This window comes from Podarcis vaucheri (genome assembly GCF_965113315.1).
Source record: "Podarcis vaucheri genome assembly, chromosome: 12".
Taxonomy (NCBI): Eukaryota; Metazoa; Chordata; class Lepidosauria; order Squamata; family Lacertidae; genus Podarcis; species Podarcis vaucheri.
In genome coordinates this window covers 55,825,961-55,845,844 of record NC_138750.1, presented here as the reverse complement: position 1 = coordinate 55,845,844, position 19,884 = coordinate 55,825,961, and the positions used below count along the sequence as shown (strand labels likewise).

Below are 19,884 nucleotides of genomic sequence, written 5' to 3'. Positions count from 1 at the left end.
TAACATGGCTTAAGTAGTAGATAGGTAGCCGTGTTGGTCTGCCATAGTCAAAATAAAGAAAATTCCTTCCAGTAGCACCTTAAAGACCAACTAAGTTAGCTCTTGGTATGAGCTTTCGTGTGCATGCAGGTATCTGAAGAAGTGTGCATGCACACGAAAGCTCATACCAAGAACTAACTTAGTTGGTCTTTAAGGTGCTACTGGAAGGAATTTTCTTTATTTAAACATGGCTTAAATAACCCATAATTAAGAGTGGACTGTTGGAAGAGCTTATGGAATCCATTCAGCAAAAATAAAGCAATATGTGTATTAAAAATACTTCAATGCTTCCGGCCCTGATGGTTTTAAACTATGGTCACCATGAAGAGTGTGTTTGATATTTTGAAACTTAATGGAAGTGGGTGAGCATAGGAGGAAATACGAAGGGAAACTTCTAGAAGAGTGCCTTCCTCAACATGGCGCCGTTTGGACGTTGTTGGACTCCAACCCCCCTCAGTCTCAGCCAGCATGGGAATGATAGTTCGACAACATCTGAAGGGTGTCATGTTGGGGAAGGCTGGCCTAGAATCATGGAGAGGAATTTGAGTAATGCCGGCAGCGAAGCCAGGGAAAGAGAGAGGTCATGTGGCGTTTTACTGTCCTGTTTCTCTGAAGTCACGGCTATAAAATGGCGGCAGCCCATCTTGGATGGGGCGGAAGGGCCTTCAGCCCGAGAGATGAAATTAATTCAAAAATTAAGGGCAGAGGGCTAAGTGAGGATTGTAGAGAAGCGGGGAGTGAGTTGAGGGCCAGTCCTGGAAAACATTTACAGAGAAGCATTTTCTCTTCTGCGCATACGGAAAGCGACTCATTGAGAGAACGAAGGGTTGAGAAATTTCTTCAGGAATTCCTTCCCACCCCCAACACAAATCAGTGTGCGATTCTTCCAGTCACATACTGTTCAGAAATAATGCGACTCATATTATTTCTTAACAGTGTGGCACAATGACACATATGTTGTGACAAGACAGAGGGAGAGATTTGTGTCACTGTCAGCTGAAAAATTGAAATTCTACAAGAGGCTTGCAGTTTTGGGGACCAAAGTTGAGGAGAAATTGACATAAAATAACACCCCAGTGTCATTTGACTCCTTGAGTCAAATGTGTAATACCTTTAGTGATAATTGTTGCTTTTTTGGGGGGGGGGGAGTTTTGGAAGGATTTTATCTTACATCTAAGGAAATGTGTGAGAGATTGGAGAGCCTTGGCAAAACGGCGCAAATCTGATTAACCTTCACCTGTATCTTCAGAATGACATAAACCTTGAAATCCCTGAAGGATATGCTGGGTTTCTGTGGCATTTAGAAACACAATAAGCAGAGTCCTAGTATGCTAACATATTAGAATCTGTACGAGGTCCGTCATTAGAAAGATATTTTCTTGGTGATACGTCTTGATATGTTGCCATGGTCAAAAATGATGAAATGGTTATGAACTTCAAACCAGTTTTGGACGATATATCACCCAGCCCTATTGGATATATATAGCCACAGTACAAGTACAGTGGTGCCTCGCAAGACGAGATTAATCCGTTCCGCGAGTCTCTTGCGGTTTTTTCGTCTTCCGAAGCACGGCTATTAGCGGCTTAGCGGCTTTAAGAAAAAGGAAACAAACTCGCAAGACGTTTCGTCTTGCGAAGCAAGCCCATAGGGAAATTCGTCTTGCGGAACGACTAAAAAATGGAAAACTCTTTCGTCTTGCGCGTTTTTCATCTTGCGAGGCATTCGTCTTTCGAGGTACCACTGTATGTGGAAGGAAGTCTTCTACAAAGTTATTTTGGAATTAGCTTTATCTCATGGTTTGCCCTGAAGTTGCAGGTTTATGATTTTATATCGTAACCCTCCGAAAAAGTAGGTTGAATGACTCCCAGCTGCTTAAATCTCTTTACTGAAAAGAGACATTGGCTCTTAAACCATTGCTTTTGACTAACCCGTCTGCCATCTGATGCAGAGACATCACCTTGCCAACAAAGGTCCATACAGTTAAAGCCATGGTTTTCCCAGTAGTGATGTATGGAAGTGAGAGCTGGACCATCAAGAAGGCTGATCGCCGAAGAATGGATGCTTTTGAATTCTGGTGCTGGAGGAGACTCTTGAGAGTCCCATGGACTGCAAGAAGATCAAACCTTTCCATTCTTAAGGAAACCAGCCCTGAGTGCTCACTGGAAGGACAGATCCTGAAGCTGAGGCTCCAGTACTTTGGCCACCTCATGAGAAGAGAAGACTCCCTGGAAAAGACCCTGATGTTGGGAAAGATGGAGGGCACAAGGAGAAGGGGACGACAGAGGATGAGATGGTTGGCTAGTGTTCTTGAAGCTACCAGCATGAGTTTGACCAAACTGCGGGAGGCAGTGGAAGACAGGAGTTCCTGGCATGCTCTGGTCCATGGGGTCACAAAGAGTCGGACATGACTAAACAACAACAACCCGTCTGCCCACCTGCTACACTGCAAGGAACAGCATTTATTGTTTTAATAGCATTTTTTAGAAGGCAAAGTACTCTATTATGTTTCTCTCTTAGCCCAATGAGATATGGTCACAAGTTCCTGTTTTCTAATCTCCATCCAGAGGTGTTCATCCAGTCCTGACCACTACAAATGTAGCTTTACTCTGGTGCAGGCTTGTCAGCCCTTTGCCTGGACAGCTCTTGGCAATAGAGAAGTGTCTTCAGGTGACACAGTTTTGAAAACTGCTGGGGTAGTGGCCCACTAGCCAATTAAAATATTATTTATAACTGGCCACTAATATTTGGAGAAGGGGCAGTTCAGAGGCAAAGGAGGACTGGGGATACCATTTTGACTACAGCAGTTCCTGTTTAATAATAAAAATAATAAAAAAGCATTGAGCCACAGTAAGATGAGAAGTGGATACAGTGATCGTAGCGTTTATTATGGCATCTTCCATCAAGACAGCTGCAGGCGATTAAGGAGGAATGGTGTACCATTCTGATCTGGTCGCTGTGTGCTGGAAATGGGTACTGCAGAATTGCTTTCCCTCCATCCCAGGGAATTAACGCTGAATAGTTTGGGTGCCCTTTAAATTGGCCCAGGAGGGAGCCTGGCCGAAGGGAAAGGAAGGAATATAATTGCTCGTTTTCAAATGGCAAATCTAATTTGAACATGTTAATAGTGCTGCGAGTAAATAAACACACGTGGCAAACGGCAAACGGCTCTTGTTCACTCTCTCACTCGCTGCTTTCCAGAGCTGTCAGTAGCAAGGGGGCACATGTAGAGGGTTATGTTGTGGGGTGTGTATGTGTACCTAGGTCATCTCTCAGATACTAGAGTTCTTAATAGGCATGGATAAAAACAGCTTTAAAGCCAGTGCAACCACTCTCAGTCCTGTGTCCAGAATAAAAATGAGCAAAATAACTGAATAGTTTTCAAGACCTGAGGTTGTGCAAATGATATAAAGGTGAGCTGGAAGTGTTTTGGGGTGGATAGGGGAATTACATCTGCAGAAAGTTCAAGAGGGAGAGAAATATTTTGATGGTTGGGGTGAGGAACACAAAGGACTGTTGCTAGGGGTTCTCTGACTTAAGTTTCTGGACTTTGTGTTTGCTTCAGTCCTGAGAGCTAGGAACCCCACTCAGGTGCTGAGGACGCCAAATCTTATGTTAGTTTGCATTGGGAGATTGGCGCATTGCATTTCCTCAGTGCTGGTCTCCTTTGCTAAAGTGCGCATCTGGAAAGTATATAAAAGTCAGGACTGTTTAGCTTCAGCAGCAAAACTGTTGTCAAGTCAGCTTGGCCTTGTAAAGGGTGAGAGAGAAGACTTTGGGAAGCTTTGCTATCCCCTTTCAAAAAACTGTTCCTTGCCTCACAACAGCTTCCTCATTGTCTCCTCATTGTAACCTTTCACTCTTCTTGCTATTAGCTTTGTGGTTTTGGTATGCTGTGTCTGTAGTGATACCTTCAAACTTGTTCTGCCTCTCTTGAGGAATGTTACAATTTAAATTCCATAGCAGCTCAGCCATCCCAGGAATTGCAGCTATGCCTTTATTAACGTTTTTCTTAAGGCAGCCTGGCGATCCGCCTTAAGTTTGGTCTGGAAAATCCATGGTGTGCCACAGTCGCTGCCAAAGTGAGAATTCATATGTGTGTCTTGTTGCTTTTTTTAATATATATACTTTGGAGAAAGTCATCCCTAGGAAGTCTCTTTGTTTGCTCTGCAACCTAATAGTTGGAGGGGGGGGATATGAATGGATGTAGTGGGGAGCAAGTGAGATACAGAGCCTTGCATTTAAATCAGGCATGGGCAAATTCAGCCCTCCAGATGTTTTTCAACTACAACTCCCATCATCTCTAGGTAACAGGACCAGTGGTCAGGGATGATGGGAATTGTAGTCCCAAAACATCTGGAGGGCCGAGTTTGCCCATGCCTGATTTAAATTCTGGCCTGGTAGCCATAGCTGAAAAAGCAATTGCATGCTGACATTTGAGCTGGCCACTGGAGGAGAAATGGAGTGCCCATCAGAGAAGTGCAACTGGTTTCTACAAGAGGCGTGGAGTTACTGGCAGGCTAGTAATTTATCTTTCTTTTTATTTTTAAGGCAGGACTATAGGATTTCTGTAAGTTTGTGGGCAGAATATGCAATTTGAGTATGCCAACAGTGTTCAGAAGCAGCACTATTTATCAATGTATTTATACAACAAAAACCAGTGTGGCTTATTGGCTTAAGAGTGTTGAACCAATACCTGGAAGGGCAGGGTTCTAATCACCACTTCCTCATGAAGACCTCAGCCTGACCTACCTCACAGGGTTGTTTGTTGTGAGGGTAAATTGCAGGGAGGGAGAAGCACATGCACCACCTTGAGCTCCTTGGAAGAAAGAAGGGCCCATAAATGAAATTATAGAATTCAAAAATGTAGTTAAAGAGATGCTACTCAGCAGCATCCTTAGCAGCTTCTTCCTAACTTTGTATTTTTCTGTGTTTTCTCTGCCAGGCAGTGGAGCAACAGCCGTGGTGCAAGCAGCCTATTGTAGTCCGAAGAAAGAAAAGGTGGCAATCAAGCGGATCAACCTTGAGAAATGCCAGACCAGCATGGATGAGCTTCTGGTACAAAAATCCCATCCATCTTCTTCCACAATTCATTTTAGGGTCTATAAATCACCGTTGCTCTATGTTGGCGGAGGAGTCCCCCCCCCCCCTGTGCAGGCAATTTGTTAGACTTTCTGTGACTGTGCTGGGTTTTTGTGGTTGTTTTTTGTTTAAGGAAAAAGTTGAAGACCTCATGACTGTAAGCAACATTTGAAAAAGTGTTAAAATCTTGTGGTTGCTCTCTCTCTCTCTGTGTGTGTTGGTTTCCTAGATTTGTGGGTAGGATTTCACCCTTGGAATGCATAGGAGAAAGCTGTACAATTACGGGAAACAAAAAAATGGGGGGGGGGACGACTGGACGATCAGTAGTAGGAAACCATTTTCACATTGAGGGCTGCTTTCCATCATGAGCAGCCTTATGTTGGCTGTGTGGCATGGGGTGAGTGGCCAGAGGCAAACACTGGCATGGCCTCGGCCCAGTATACCTGAAGGAGCGTCTCCACCCCCATCGTTCTGCCCGGACACTGAGGGCCAGCGCCCAGGGCCTTCTGGCGGTTCCCTCGCTGCGAGAAGCCAAGTTACAGGGAACCAGGCAGAGGGCCTTCTCGGTAGTGGCGCCCGTCCTGTGGAACGCCTCCAACCAGATGTCAAAGAGAAAAATAACTACCAAACTTTTAGAAGACATCTAAAGGCAGCCCTGTTTAGGGAAGCTTTTAATGTTTAATAGGTTATTGTATTTTAGTGTTTTGTTGGAAGCTGCCCAGAGTGGCTGGGGAAACCCAGCCAGATGGGCGGGGTATAAATAATAAATTATTATTATTATGGCAGTGGATGTGGCTCTTACATCCAAACTAGCTCTGGGCGATACCAGGTTTTCAGCATCAAAATAGAGTCATACCTTGGTTCTCGAACGTAATCTGTTCCGGAAGTCTGTTTGAAACATTTGAAAACCAAGGCGTGGCTTCCGATTGGCGCAGGCAACCCGAAACCAATAGCCGACAGCCACATCGGCGTTTGGCTTCCGAAAAGCATTCGAAAACCGGAACACTTCCCGGTTTTCGGCATTCGGGAGCCAAAATGTATGAGTACCAAGGCCTCTGAGAACCAAGGTACGACTGTATATCATCAGCTAAACATCGCATTATACTGATATATCACAAAGTCTGAAATAAAGATGAAACTATACAGAGGTGAACAGGAGCGCTGCGTGATATCTGGTTTTCAACATTGTGATATATCACCAGCTAAACATTAGAATATACTGATCTGTCACAATGTCTGAAATAAGGATGGAGCTATGTAGAAGTGTTGGCCGGCTTTACAGTTTTCCCCACATTGTGATTTTTGCATAGCACACAAACGCAAACCATGATTTGCCATATATTTCCCGGACAAAAAATTATGAAACTGCTATCATGATATGGACTTCAAACCGGTTTCGGACAATATATAGATATGCCGCCCAACCTTAATCCTAGCCACAGAAAAGAGTTATGCACCCCTACCCTATCTTAGCAAGTAAGGAATATTATCATAATTCAAGGGACGCGGGTGGCGCTGTGGGTTAAACCACAGAGCCTAGGACTTGCCGATTAGAAGGTCGGAGGTTCGAATCCCCGTGATGGGGTGAGCTCCCGTTGCTCAGTCACTGCTCCTGCCAACCTAGCAGTTCAAAAGCACGTCAGAGTACAAGTAGATAAATAGGTGCCGCTCCGATGGGAAGCTAAACAGCATTTCCGTGCGCTGCTCTGGTTCGCCAGAAGCGGCTTAGTCATGCTGGCCACATGACCCGGAAGCTGTACGCTGGCTCCCTTGGCCAATAAAGCGAGATGAGCGTCACAACCCCAGAGTCGGTCACGACTGGACCTAATGGTCAGGGGTCCCCATCACCCTTTAAGGACACATTGCAGCCAGGAAAAAGCACTTGAGAGCGTGGAGCAGAGCCTGTAAAAGGTTGCAAGACCAAATGGAGGGGCCTGGAGGGACACATTCCTTCCCCCAGACTGTGAAGTATTTCCTGCACTGCCTCTTGCTCTCGGGGAGTCAGACCACTCAGTTTTGTGGGCTTTAGTTCCCCTGCAACTGTGAAGTAAGTTGTTACGGGTCAGATCTGGTTCAGGTGTATACAGGTTTGGGAAGTGATTTGATCCCTTAAAGATGAATCACATTTGCGGTGCCTGTAAAGGGGGGGGGGGGCACGATGCCACCGATGGAGAGGCTGCTGAGAGCAGCTTGCCCAGAGCCACGCCGCCCCCACCCAGCCACCCAAAACCTAGAGGCTGAGCCTGTGTGTCTGATTGCCTTTTGCATCCGTTGTACCATTCGGCCCCATCCCCTCCTCTCTTTAGTCCCTTCCTGCTAAAGTAGTCACACATACTGTTGGAACTTGGGCACTTGCCAGCTCAGGGCTCAAAGAACCATTCAGAAAGCTCTGCAGCAGAAAACACAGATAAAACTCCTAATTAAATAATTTAATCTCCAGCTGACCCAGTCCTCCACAACAGCCCCCTATTTCATTGGCTAATGAATGGGGCAGCAATGAATTGCTTCATTTTCTTCTCAAGAGGTCCCAATTAGGTGACCTGATGGGCAGTCGCGCTTTGTTTACCGGGCTTTTCGTTGGGGGAAGGAGCCTCGTGCTTTTCTTCCCCTAGTGACTTAAACATAACAAACAAACTTTTAATATTGCATCCGAGCTGCGCCCGGTCAGGATCAGGAAGATGGGAATTTTCCACCTTCAATAGTTTCTTGGGTCTCTTCTCTCAGCCAGCTAGTCCTCCTTCTGATAATAGATGATGGTGGTGAAATAATCAAGGCAAACGCAGATTTTAAAAAAGATCTGCCCAGTTTTCTTTCTCCAGCAGGGGCTGGATAGATGCCTCCAAGAAATCCGGATCTGGCAATCGTGATGGTGCAGAATGCTTGTTGCAGGACTTAGTTTGAGCTGGGGCTAAGCCTGATCCCCAGCACATGTGAACAAAAATTGGTGCCACCACCTTGAGCATGTGCAGAGTATTTTTATTGTTGAGCAACCAGACAGCTGTGATGTATTTGGCAAAGAATGGACAAAGTTTCCACACTACTACTTAACTGCTCCTGCTTTTTAGTGTTCCCATTTAACAGCCTCCCCCAAAGCCACTTGGTTTGCTGTGGGTGTATTTAAACATATCTCTTCTAAACACACCGCTCTTGCCAGCTGGGCCAGAGAAACTGCCCTGCATGATGGAATGGTTAATTAGCCTCCAGTGTTGTGGGTTTTCCAGGAAACTTTCCTTATTATATTAGCGTAATTTGCATTGGAAATTTTGAGTTTTAATTAAAAACAACAACAACATTCTGATGCCCTGTATTTAGTAAACAATGCTTAAAACTTTGAAACTGCCTCACTTGCCTAATTTTTACTTGCAGCTGACATCCTTTCATAATTATTAATGAATTTATGGAGTGGAACATTTTCCATGGGAGAATAAAGTGCTGGAAAATTTTCCACTGCAGCATTTAATTGCCTGGTTACACTGATTAAAAATAGTTTGCTTGGAAACGTTTGCATAATTGATTGAGCAATGGATCTTAAAGTTTTTTAAAAAACACACACACAGGTACTACATAACTACTGCAGTTGGTCAGTGCTCTTGATTAAACACACAAGCAGGAATGATTCTTCTAACGTGGTGCGGACTTCAATTTAACTTGTGTTCGGATTTAAGCAGGTGACTCACTTCGTCACCCAAGGTTTCTTTAATCAAGCGACTGCCCTAATGCATTTGAAAGACTTTTTTTTTGGAAATCATTGCCTTGAAGAAACACCAACTTAATAGAGCAATTCAGTTAACTCTGGAAAGAGAGAGAAAGAGAGAGAGAGAGAGAGAGAGATGAATTGAGAGGGGTCGAATTGGTGCCTCTTCCATAGCCCAGCCATTGTGCACTCTGAGTGCTGCTCTCCTTGCTTATTCTGCTGATCGAGGGGGGAATCCAAGCCCAGTTGCCAGCTTGCAACACATTCCATCCAGTTTCTAGGCAACACAATCCTAGCTTTTGTGCCACATCAAAAGCCCTGGCCTTTCCACCTTGGTGGTGCTGGGGGGTGGGGTGGAGGTGGAGCAGAAAATAATGTATTGGGGAGGTCAAATAGACCAAAAGGTGTGTGTGTGTGTGGGGGGGGAACCATATGCAGATTTTGTGTTGGGGTGTGTTAAGTCTTGTTGTGGGTGGAGGCGCAAAAGCTTTGATCCCCTCCATCTCCCTCCCCAGTCAACTGAGCAGCTAGGGCTCCATTACTATTGCTGTCTGCCCCAGCAGGCATGGCTCCCTTCAGTTTTGCCTTTGCTTGATCTTCTGGCACTTTGTACATTTCCCCCTAACTTTCTTAAGAACTCTGCCCCCTTAACTGGGTTTGTTTGGGCTGCACTTCCATCCAGAACTTGTGGGGTGCAAGGAAGGATAGGTAGATAGCTGCAGTTTCTTACCACTGTTGCAAGGGAGGCATAGATTTGAAACTATTAAAAAATACTTGATTATAACCAAATTAACTGATGGGTTAGGCCTTGGGGGTGTTGACCGTGCTGCAAGTATGATGCGGAATAGGGGTCTTTTTTTGAGGGGTGGGGTAACGTTAGATAGAAACTGAGTTTGAAAAGGCATCCTCCTTCAGATTGCTTGGAACAGCCTTCCTTAGAAGACCTATATGTCAGCAAGAGTTGTTTGACAGTGGGACAGGCTCCTTCGGAAGGCAGTGGACTTCCAAAACAGGTTGGTGGGCCTTCTGTCCAGGATTATTTAGCTGTGATTCCTGCATTGCAGAGGATTGGATTAGATGACACTCAGGGTCCCTTCCAACTCTACAGTTCTCAGATTCATCCCAGGGCACTTCAGATGTTGCTGGACTTCAAATTCCCCATCATCCCTGACCATTGGCCACGGTGGCTTGGTCTGAGAGAGGAGTTTCAGCCCATAATCCCTGCGGGGGCACCAGGTTGTAAAAGCCTGCCTTGGAATGATAATTCCCCCCACTCAGAAAAGAGCTTGCTGGGCATTTTTGGAAGCACTTAACTTGCCGTTAAAAGTCTCAAAATATACTCGAGGGGCTGCGCGGCCTCCCGTGACCCTCACACCTTGTTGTCATGTGGCGGTTTGCGACGGCGACGTGTTTATAATTAACAGGCGTGCATTTCTAGATGAATGCCATCTTCATACACAGTGACAGTGTTTTAAATTTAGAAAGCTGGGGCTTGCCCACACCAGGGATTAGCGTGGGGGATTTAGTATGGAAATATGCACGCAGTAACTCAAGGACACCTTGGCTGTTAGGCAAAGCAAAGGAAAAAAGGGAAGAAGAAGAAGAAGAAAAGATCATTGAGGTGTAGGCACGATCTTCCACAAAATGGCAGGGGTGGAGGGAATCGTGGCAGACACTTGTGGAATATAATAGACAGGATGTGAAGCTAGGGATTGCAGGTGGGCAGGATAGTTGAGTGCACCCCTCTCGCAAGAGTGGCATTCAGGCTGATGTTGGGAATGTGCATGATTCTTGGGAGCCAGAACACAGGAAGCTTCCTTATACTGAATCAAGACTGTTGATCCATCTAGTTCAATATTGTCAACACTGACTGACAGCGGCTCTCCAGGGTTTCAGGCTGGATCGTGTCCAGTGTCCAAAGAGCAGCATTGGAAAAGGGAGCTTTTGACTTGTATTTCTAGAGCAGCAGCTCCTCCATCCTGATGTCTCATGCTATATAGCATGGGTAGGCAAATGAAGGCTCGGGGGCCGGATGCGGCCCAATTGCCTTCTCAATCCGGCCTGCGAACGGTCCGGGAATCAGTGTGTTTTTACATGAGTAGAATGTGTCCTTTTATTTAAAATGCATCTCTGGGTTATATGTGGGGCATAGGAATTCGTTCATTCCCCCCCCAAAAAAATATAGTCTGGCCTCGCACAAGGTCTGAGGGACAGTGGACTGACCCCCTGCTGAAAAAGTTTGCTGATGCCTGCTATATAGCAATGGTTCCCAAAAAATGCAAGCCATGGACCACCTACTTTTGAAAAAGGTTAGTCTCTCTGTGGTAGTTTTTGTTGGGTGAATGGTGCCACCATACCCTCCATCAAGGCCCAGTGCAAATCTGGGACGTGCACCTTTCAGGCTGCGCCCTTGCATGAGGCGTGGCCCCCCAAAATGGGACGTCCTGGGCAGTTGATGGGTATTAGACCCCCAGTTGGGAACCATTGCCATATAGCAGTGAAAGGGCTTTTAAAATGCAGTGTTTGATGTGGCATTGGGGTCTGATATTCAAAGCGGAAAAAACCCTGTTCGGTTATTCCCATGCTCTAGGGTATACCTGAAGCAGAAGATCGGATCTTTGTAAGGACAGCTGAGATTATGTACTAATGCGTATAAATAGTGGTCCGATTGTTGGTCTCTTTGGGGCGGTGTGTGTGTGTGGGGGGAGTATTCAGCAAATGCTTTTGGATTGCACAGCCTTTCCTGCGAAAGAGCTGAAATTCCTAGAAAGAGTTTCTCATCCTTATCCGGCAGACGTGGTTGACTTGTGCATCCCTGAGCACAACAGTAGATTCCATGTTGCTTTTTCATTTCGGAGGAGCTGTTACATCTGGGCCTCTGGAGATGGAAAGGTAGAAACCCCGAGATCCCTTGCGTGCAGAGAGATTCCTCGGGATTCGAGTCTGCCGAAGCTTATGGCTGAGCAGTCTTAATTACTCTGCGGGTTGATGTCTGCTCTTATTATAGCTCAGCCTCGACATCTGGGCTGGAGGAAAAGCCCCGACTGCTGCAAGGAAGTGGCGTTCTACATTTGCCTCTTCCTTCTCTCCAAAAGGAGCAGGTCCTGCCAAGTTGCCTGGGAGGCAGGCAGTAGGACCCAGGAAGCTGCCATATATGAATCAGTATATCAATCCACCTAAATCCGTATTGTCTTTATTGATGGCGTCTTTCCAGCATTCCAGGCAGGGGCCATTCTCAGCCCTGCTTGGAGACGATGGGGATTGAACCCGGAACCTTCTGTGTGCAAATCAGATTCTCTACTTCTGAGCTGCAGTCCTTCAGATTAGTCAGCCGATGACAGCAATTATATTAGCTGATGGACTGATAGCAAATTTTTGTGCCAGTAAAAACAATAAGCTTTTGTGGTATAGGTGTGGTGTAAAAGGCACACTCCTGAGAGGCCTTCTTGTCGTCCTTTCTCATGCACGAGGTGATGTCTCTTCCAAGATAGCCCTTGCAAGCCGAAGCCTTTTAATTGTGCAAATTTTTATTTTAAAGAAAGCTAATGTTCATTTAACCAGGACACCTTATTCCAGTACAGCCATACCTCAGAATGAATACGCTTTGGGTTAGGCAAATTCGGGTTGCGCTCAGCGGTGACCCGGAAGTAACGGAGCGTGTTACTTTTGGGTTTCGCCGCGTGCGCATGCGCAGACCATCAAAATGACATCACGCGCATGCGCAGAAGCGACAAAATGTGATCCACGCATGCGCAGACGCGCGGACACGGGTTGTGTTCACTTCGGGATGCGAACGGGGCTCCGGAACGGATCCCGTTCGCATCCTGAGGTACCACTGTATGTTAAAAGTTTTAGGTGGGTTTTTTAAAAATAATAATAATAATCTATTTATCCGATTGATTTTTAAAAGATGCAATCCTCTAGGCATTAAGAAGTAAGCTTGAGATTTTGATTATCTGAAGCATCATTCTGGCTAGTTAAGAAGAGCGAATATAACCCATGGTGCAGTGTAACTCACTAGTGTTTGTGGTAGCTGTGAGCTAGGGCAATTCTAGGAGCAGGAACCCTATCTGCCTTCAAGAGTTGGCTGTTTGAGGAAAGTTGTTTTTGGAGACTCTCGCCGCGCTAGGTTGGTTGTGATAAGTTACAACCCGAAATAGACGAGGCGGCATTTGCACGCTTTTCCGATTCTCGCTGTTTGAGGGGGTCAGAAGAATTGGTTAGCTCCAAAGCCAACCATTTCTCCCCCTGACTGCTGCCCTTCTGCTAATAGATGATGGGAATTGTCATCCAGCAACATCTGGGGACCTAAGGTTGAGGAAGCCTCCTTTATGTGATCCTCGGGACCCTTGCAAGATTTGTAACTTTCATGAGGGGAGACCGAAGGAATTGAGAGTTGTGAAAGCTTTGCCCCATGTGTTCAGCTCTGTCGGTCTTGCAGAAATAAAGGAAGGCAGCATCCTTTCCATTAATAATTCATATCTTTACTTCTCCATTTTACAGATTTTTTTTTTTTAATCCTCTGCCTTCCATTATTGAATCAGCCTTATTGCAGATGGCTAAGTGCCTCTTCCTTCCTAATAGCCGCAGTACTTCCCCCACTTCTTCTGTCAACCTAGCTGTGATCTTGAAATCTGGAGAAGACTGTCAATTATTCAAGGTTGCTTCATGCATCTCTTGCCTTTCTTTCGAGAAGCTCATGCCGGAGTATGTGGTCATCCCTCCCACCGTAGAAGAAATCAGGCCTGAAAGGAGCAAATCGGTTGTGGTGTGTGCTTGGTTGAGGGGTGCATGCGTGGCACCCACAACAGCGCCTCTGGTTTACAAACACGCCCATCGGCCCAAAAATGTTGGTGACCATGGGATCGTGGGAAGTGTAGTTTGTTAAAGTTGAAGAGATTTGTGCATCTGAAGGCAGCCCTGTTTAGGGAAGCTTTTAATGTTTAATAGATTATTGTATTTTAATGTTCTATTGGAAGCTGCCCAGAGTGGCTGGGGAAACCCAGCCAGATGGGCGGGATATAAATATTTATTATTATTATTATTATTATTATTATTATTATTATTATTAGACTCCCCTAATCCTCTCACAGAGCTACAATTATCAGAGTGGTTTAAGAGTCTGAGAATTGTTCCCAGGGAATTCTGGGAACTGTAGTCCTGTGAGGGGAATGGGGGAGTTAACTCCCCAACTCTCAGTACCTTGAGCAAACTACGCTTCCCAGAATCCTTTGGGTGAAGCGATTAGTGTTTTAAGTTGTGTTATACTGCTTTAAAGGTACAGGCCAGATGGGGCTTGGTTGCAGCACATCACCAACTTCTCTGAAAGGAGATAGTGTTGGTACTTGTAGAGCAGATGTCTCACTGGCTGGTTGAAAGCTCACCTGTTCACATGGGCGTCCCCAGCCACTTGACCCTTAGTATAAATCCTTGGTGGGAAATCTGTCTGTGTATATTATTATTATTATCATTACTTTATCGTATTGGTTTTGTAAACAATCTTGCTTGTTTTGTTTTAAATTCCGCTTCTTCTAAGTTCTTTGCACCTCAAAGGAAGATTGAATGGAAACAGTAAAAAGAAAACCAATAGAAGAGAACAATATCGCAATGAAACCAAGCACCATACATCGTATATGTTAATAGCAACCTTAGTTCTTGGCAGGCGCTTCTCCTTATGGAGCCAAAATGGCACCACTCTTGACATGAAGGAGGTGTTGGCATGCAAGGAGATGGGAAGGCAAGATTTGCAGAAGTATATGAGGGGGGAATCTAATGTGGGGGGAGTGGGAAATAGTTGTGCTCATACTGGGATATGAATGAAATGGGAAACTGGAAGGGGGAGAAAGGGAAATGCAATGGAGTATTTGGGTAACAGGCTGGCCTCCTGCACAGCAGCACTGGACACTGCAACACTTCGTTGCAGCCACCCCCACCCCCACCCCCCGCACAAAACATTTCCAAATGAGCAGAATTGAAATATGCATAATCTCGGCACCATATTTCTAGAATTCTGTCTCTGTTCTTCTCGACTTGCATTCTTCGTCCAGATTTCTCCATCTTCAAAGACTCAGATGAATTTTCTCCCTCAGTTTATATAATAGGGTTGCCATACATTTGGAATTTCCCAGACACAGCTGGGATTCGACCACCAGTGTCCGGGTGTATCTCATTTCTTGCGATTTTGCCAAGAAGCTCAACAGCTTTGCCTCAACAACTTTTCTGTCTGGATTTTCACTTTTGAAATATGGCAACCCTACCCTAGGAGTTTGCTCATATGCTTCTTAATATACTAGTTTTTCTACATCCAGGGATCCTTTTTTAAAACACTGTTGAGCCTTCAGACATGCAGCAGCCTACCTGCAACTTGGGAGCACTGGAGCAGGCTTTCCCAAACTTGGGTCTCCCAGATGTTTTGCGGCTACAGTTCCCATCATCCCTGACGACTGGTTCTGCTAGCTAGGGATGCTGGGAGTTGTAGTCCAAGTCTGGAGTCAACCCTGCACTGGAGTGTAGCAAGGGCTGTGTCTTGTGTTTTGTGCTGACTCTCCAACTCAGCTCTTACGGCCAGTTCCTGACCCCTTCACTTGCTTGCCATGACTGGGTTCATCTTACACATGTCTTGAGCACTCTGCCCCCAAACTGGGCACTCCACTACTTCTTCATAGAGCACTCAGCACATGGTTTTTGAAAAAATAATAATAATAGTAACAGCAGTTTTCTCTTTCTCCCCCACCCCCTTCTTTAGAAAGAAATACAAGCCATGAGTCAGTGCCATCATCCGAACATCGTATCTTACTATACTTCCTTCGTAGTGAAAGATGAACTCTGGTTAGTGATGAAGCTTCTCAGTGGAGGTAAGTATAAGGTTATTAGGTGTGTCTGTGTGTGCTCTCAGGTTGTTTTGGTTCTAGTCTAGTAAAAGGGACTTTTAAAACATTCAAAGAGGTATTTTTGTTTCTAACACTGAGTAGCAATTTTGACTTTTTAAAAATAAAGCATATCCTACCCCATTTCAAAAAGGCATCTAAATAGAGCTTTAAAAAATAATCTGATAATTTTATTTGTCAGATTTTATTTATTTTAACCTGAATGATTCCCAAATACAGTTGCTTGGCTCACATTTAATGGCAAAGCCATAGCTAGGGTTGGACGATACCTGGTTTTCAACATTGTGATATATCACTAGCTAAACATCGTGTTATACTGATATTTCAGACAGGATGGAGCTATGTAGAGGCATTGGCTGGCTTCACGGTTTTTCCTGCATTGTCATTTTTGCATAGCACACAAACACGTTATGATTCACAAGTTTTGAAATTGATATCACAAGACAGACAACCATATGTCAGGAGTGCTCTGATGGTGTTTCCTGCTTGGCAGGGGGTTGGACTCGTTGGCCCTTGTGGTCTCTTCCAACTCTATGATTCTATGATTGACATAACCCTAGTCATAGCTTGGGTATCCTCGAAAGATTCCATCACTTACAGACTCATTGTTAAAACTGTGTTTAAGGAAGACAATCTTACTTGGCTATGAGTGATTGCCAAAGAAGAAGAAAGATCATGATTATTATGCCTGAGGCCTGCAAACTTCCCATGAGACTTGGAGATTCCCTCACTTCCTGGTTTGGCACACTATAGTTTGTTTTGGCATCCATAATGGACAAATTGTAGCTTGCCTATTAACTAGACTTAGAAACAAACTATGGGTTGCACCAAAGTTTGACCTAATTGGATGTCATAAAGTATGGTTTACCTTAACCAGGAAGTGATTTGAAAATGTGTGAATGCAGTGAATGGCCACAGCTACATGGTACGAGGACCCCTTATTTGAGCAGAACTGTTCTTGCTCCTCCCATCCACCCCTGACACTAGCAGTCCCGTAACCCTCAGGAATGGCTCTTGGCAGAGGAGGGAGCAGTTGGTTTTAGCAGGAAAATGGAGAGGTTGCAAAGCCCTGTTTGAACACAACTTCTCCAGATGCTCTTTGGATCTAGGCCAATTACCTTTATTTTTTTGGTAGAAATTAAAAGGATGGCTTGTGTTCACTTGCAGACATTAATAATACCCTAGCTAAACCTACCCACTCAACCCTGCCAGAGACATCTTGTGAAAATAGCAGGAATATTAATAAATTACTTGATAATCCAGAAAAGCTTGAGGGAAGGTGACTGAGGAGGGAGAATCTGTTTCACCTGGTTGGGATGAGGGGACCTGATACTCTTCCAGACCTGACTTTTCTTCACATCTTTAAAGGATGAAGAAAGCAGAGTAGGATATTTCAAGAACCACTTTTTATTTTTGGTAGACTACCGGTTTCTTGGTTGTTAAAAGGCACAAATTTAGTTGGCGAAAACGGCCTCAATCAGTTGGCAGCCCTATTCTTGGACCCTCTTTCTTTCTTTTGTTGCTGCTTTGGTGTTCAGACCTGTTGCTTGGGATCCTTGGTGTAGCTGCAATTTGTCATGATTCCCACGAGGTTGAGCTGGCAGCCTCCCTGCATGCAGCAACTTCAGATTCTATCTCCCTTTTCTGAGGAACGTTGCTGCCTGTCTTTGGAGAGAGTGCAGTTCTTAGTTACGCACGCAAGGCTCTTCCAGCATGTGTCATAAATCAGCTCTTTATTGACCTTTTCCTCTCCCTTAATTATCTCGTTAAGTCTCTTTTACCTGGCATTTGAAGAGGGTGGGGTAAAAGAAGGGAAGGGAAAGGTTCTTGAGTGATGACTGTGCGTCTTTCATATCTCTCTCTCTCTCTCTCTCTCTCTCTCTCTCTCTCTCTCTGTTTCTCCCTCCTGCTGCAAAACTCTAATGCCTAGCAATGAGGAACACCAATTGATTCCTTTAGAATTTGTGTTCAAGCCGGTCATTTCCATCTCACCCTACTTTGCATTGACTTGTCTGCTGAGGAACCTTTGTCCATGACAGACAACTTATTGATGGTAGGGCAGTCTGACAATGGACTGATTAACCTGATGGGGTCGGTAGGCTTTCCCTCCCTGGTGGTCTTCAAGCAAAGGCTAGACAGCCAGCTGTTGGAGATGCTCAAGCTGTGGACCTCCTGCATCGAGCAAAGGGGTTGGGGAATGTGGCTTGCAAGCCATCCCCTCAACTCAGATTCTAACCCAGATATCCTTGAATATTAGTTCCTTCAGATCAGCTACTTTAAACTCGGCACATTTCCTGGTTTAAAAGTGATCTGTGTGTAGGAAATAGTGTGTAGCTGGTGTGCAGGTTGAAGTGGAGTGGTCTACACATAAGTTTCATACTACATATTTCCCTACATCAAAGTGCCTTCTGTGTAGGATTTTTTGCAGCCTTCCCTTGAGGAAGGGAGTTGTCTTGGGGTTTCCAAAGCTTTGGAGCTGAATCCCTCTTGAGTTTTCTAAGCAGGTTAGTTTTCCAGAATAGCTTTCACGACAGAGATTCTTCTGCCAATTGAGGAAAGCTTCTACAAGTCTATGATTCTATGAAACTTCCAAGTCAGTGGATGACTTCATAACCAAGGAGGAAGTCACTGAAGGCCAAAGCAGTGTTTCGCTCTCAGTCTGCAGACTGTCTAATAACTTTCTCTAAATCACATTTCTTTCCCCGTGTGTCTTGTTAACTGCGATCATCTCTTTCCCACAAGGGAGTTCAGGGTGTGTCACTTCCTCTCCTTGGAAAAGAATTTTAACTACTCCATAAAACTCCCTCTCTCTAGGGAAGGAAAAGTGAAGCCTCTCTGGATTAATATATGGAGAAGTTAAAGAATGGCTCAACAAAATTAAGTAGAAGTATATCTTGAGCTGGGGTGCGATAGGTTCTGCTTTATGATAAACTTGCTGGATAGGGCTGTTCTTTGAGCCTCATAGCTTAATTTGTAATTATATCCCCATTACATTTTCACTTTTTGGAAATGCCACTCCATTCTGTTCTGGAAGAAGAGTTAACAAATAAATAAATAATCGTGATTCATAAGGACCAGAAACTTGATGTCATTGCTGTTGGTTGGCTTTAGAAGGGAGAAACCCATTTCAAGCACAGCTTTGCACAGATTAATAGCATTGAAATGCCTATAATTGGACCACTGAAAATGAAGCATTTTCAGTGAAAAGGAAGCATTTTCAGAATAATGCTTCAGGGAGCATTATTAAGGGGGCTGAAGGGGGCTTGATGAAGTTCATTGAGAGAAGATGAGAAGAGCTTTTGAGAGTGAGTTTTGGTGCAGCTGCATAATGTCTAGACGCACCTTTGCAAGGCTGTTTGCATATTAAACTGGGCAGGTTGCCTTAGTGAAAAGCAGGTATGGAAGCCAGGATCCTGATCGATCATTCATTCATTCAGTGCCTGCTGCATCTATGGCTGTGTCTCAACATGTGCACATCCTAATCCAAACAGTTCTTTTTTTCTTTTCTTTTTTTTGCCGGGGGGGGGGGGAGCTGGGAGTCTCCAGCCTCTCCCATTTCTCATTCCGCTCATGACTTGCTTTCCTGCTGAGTGGCCCATGAATACCCACTTAGGTCTACACACATGCACTCCCCCTTCTCACTGCCTCTTGCCCTATTTTTATTTCCAACATATGTCTGCAACCGGAGGCTAACTAGCAATTTCAGTGATGCATGAGGCAGCATAAATACGCCTTTTCAGATGTTATTGTGGGTCCTGGAGGCATAAACATTTATCTCTTGGTGATTCACATGGCATTTGCCATGGCAAGGAGGTGGCTTTTTTGAAATTCCATTATCTTGTCAGCTTCCCCAAAACAGTGAAGAACATGTCATGGGCTTTTGCTTGTCCCTTTGAATCTTTTTTCTAAGGAGCACTCTTGCCGATGCTTCCATTACTTCTTAAGCATCTTAACCTTGAACCTGGATGCTTCCAAACACCTAGGAGAGGCTGGGTTTGATACCAGCACTGCATCTCATGGCCTATTCTTTTCCTTGGGTGCCTTGGTTATCTTCCCCTTCAGTCTATATTTGTATCTTCCCTTTAAAATGCTTTTAATGATGCCTGCTTTATTTGCTTCTTGCACGGTTGAGGCATTAACCTCTTTGGAAGCTATTATTTTTGAAGGGTGGAAGGGTTGAGGAG

The 19,884-nt window shown here is 44.8% G+C and overlaps 1 protein-coding gene across 4 annotated transcripts in view; it reads left to right on the top strand.

Moving 5' to 3' along the window:
* The window catches only part of OXSR1 (oxidative stress responsive kinase 1), an 84,009-nt gene that overhangs the window by 17,513 nt on the left and 46,612 nt on the right, over window positions 1-19,884 (top strand). For 3 of the 4 annotated variants that reach the window (XM_082192468.1, XM_082192470.1, XM_082192469.1), the window contains exons 2-3: window positions 4,983-5,095; window positions 15,559-15,667. In XM_082192468.1, coding sequence (XP_082048594.1) covers window positions 4,983-5,095; window positions 15,559-15,667 — 222 coding nt within the window. Of the gene's footprint in view, window positions 1-389; window positions 620-4,982; window positions 5,096-15,558; window positions 15,668-19,884 lie in introns of those variants that run through there. The other variant, XM_082192471.1, reaches the window with a different exon arrangement.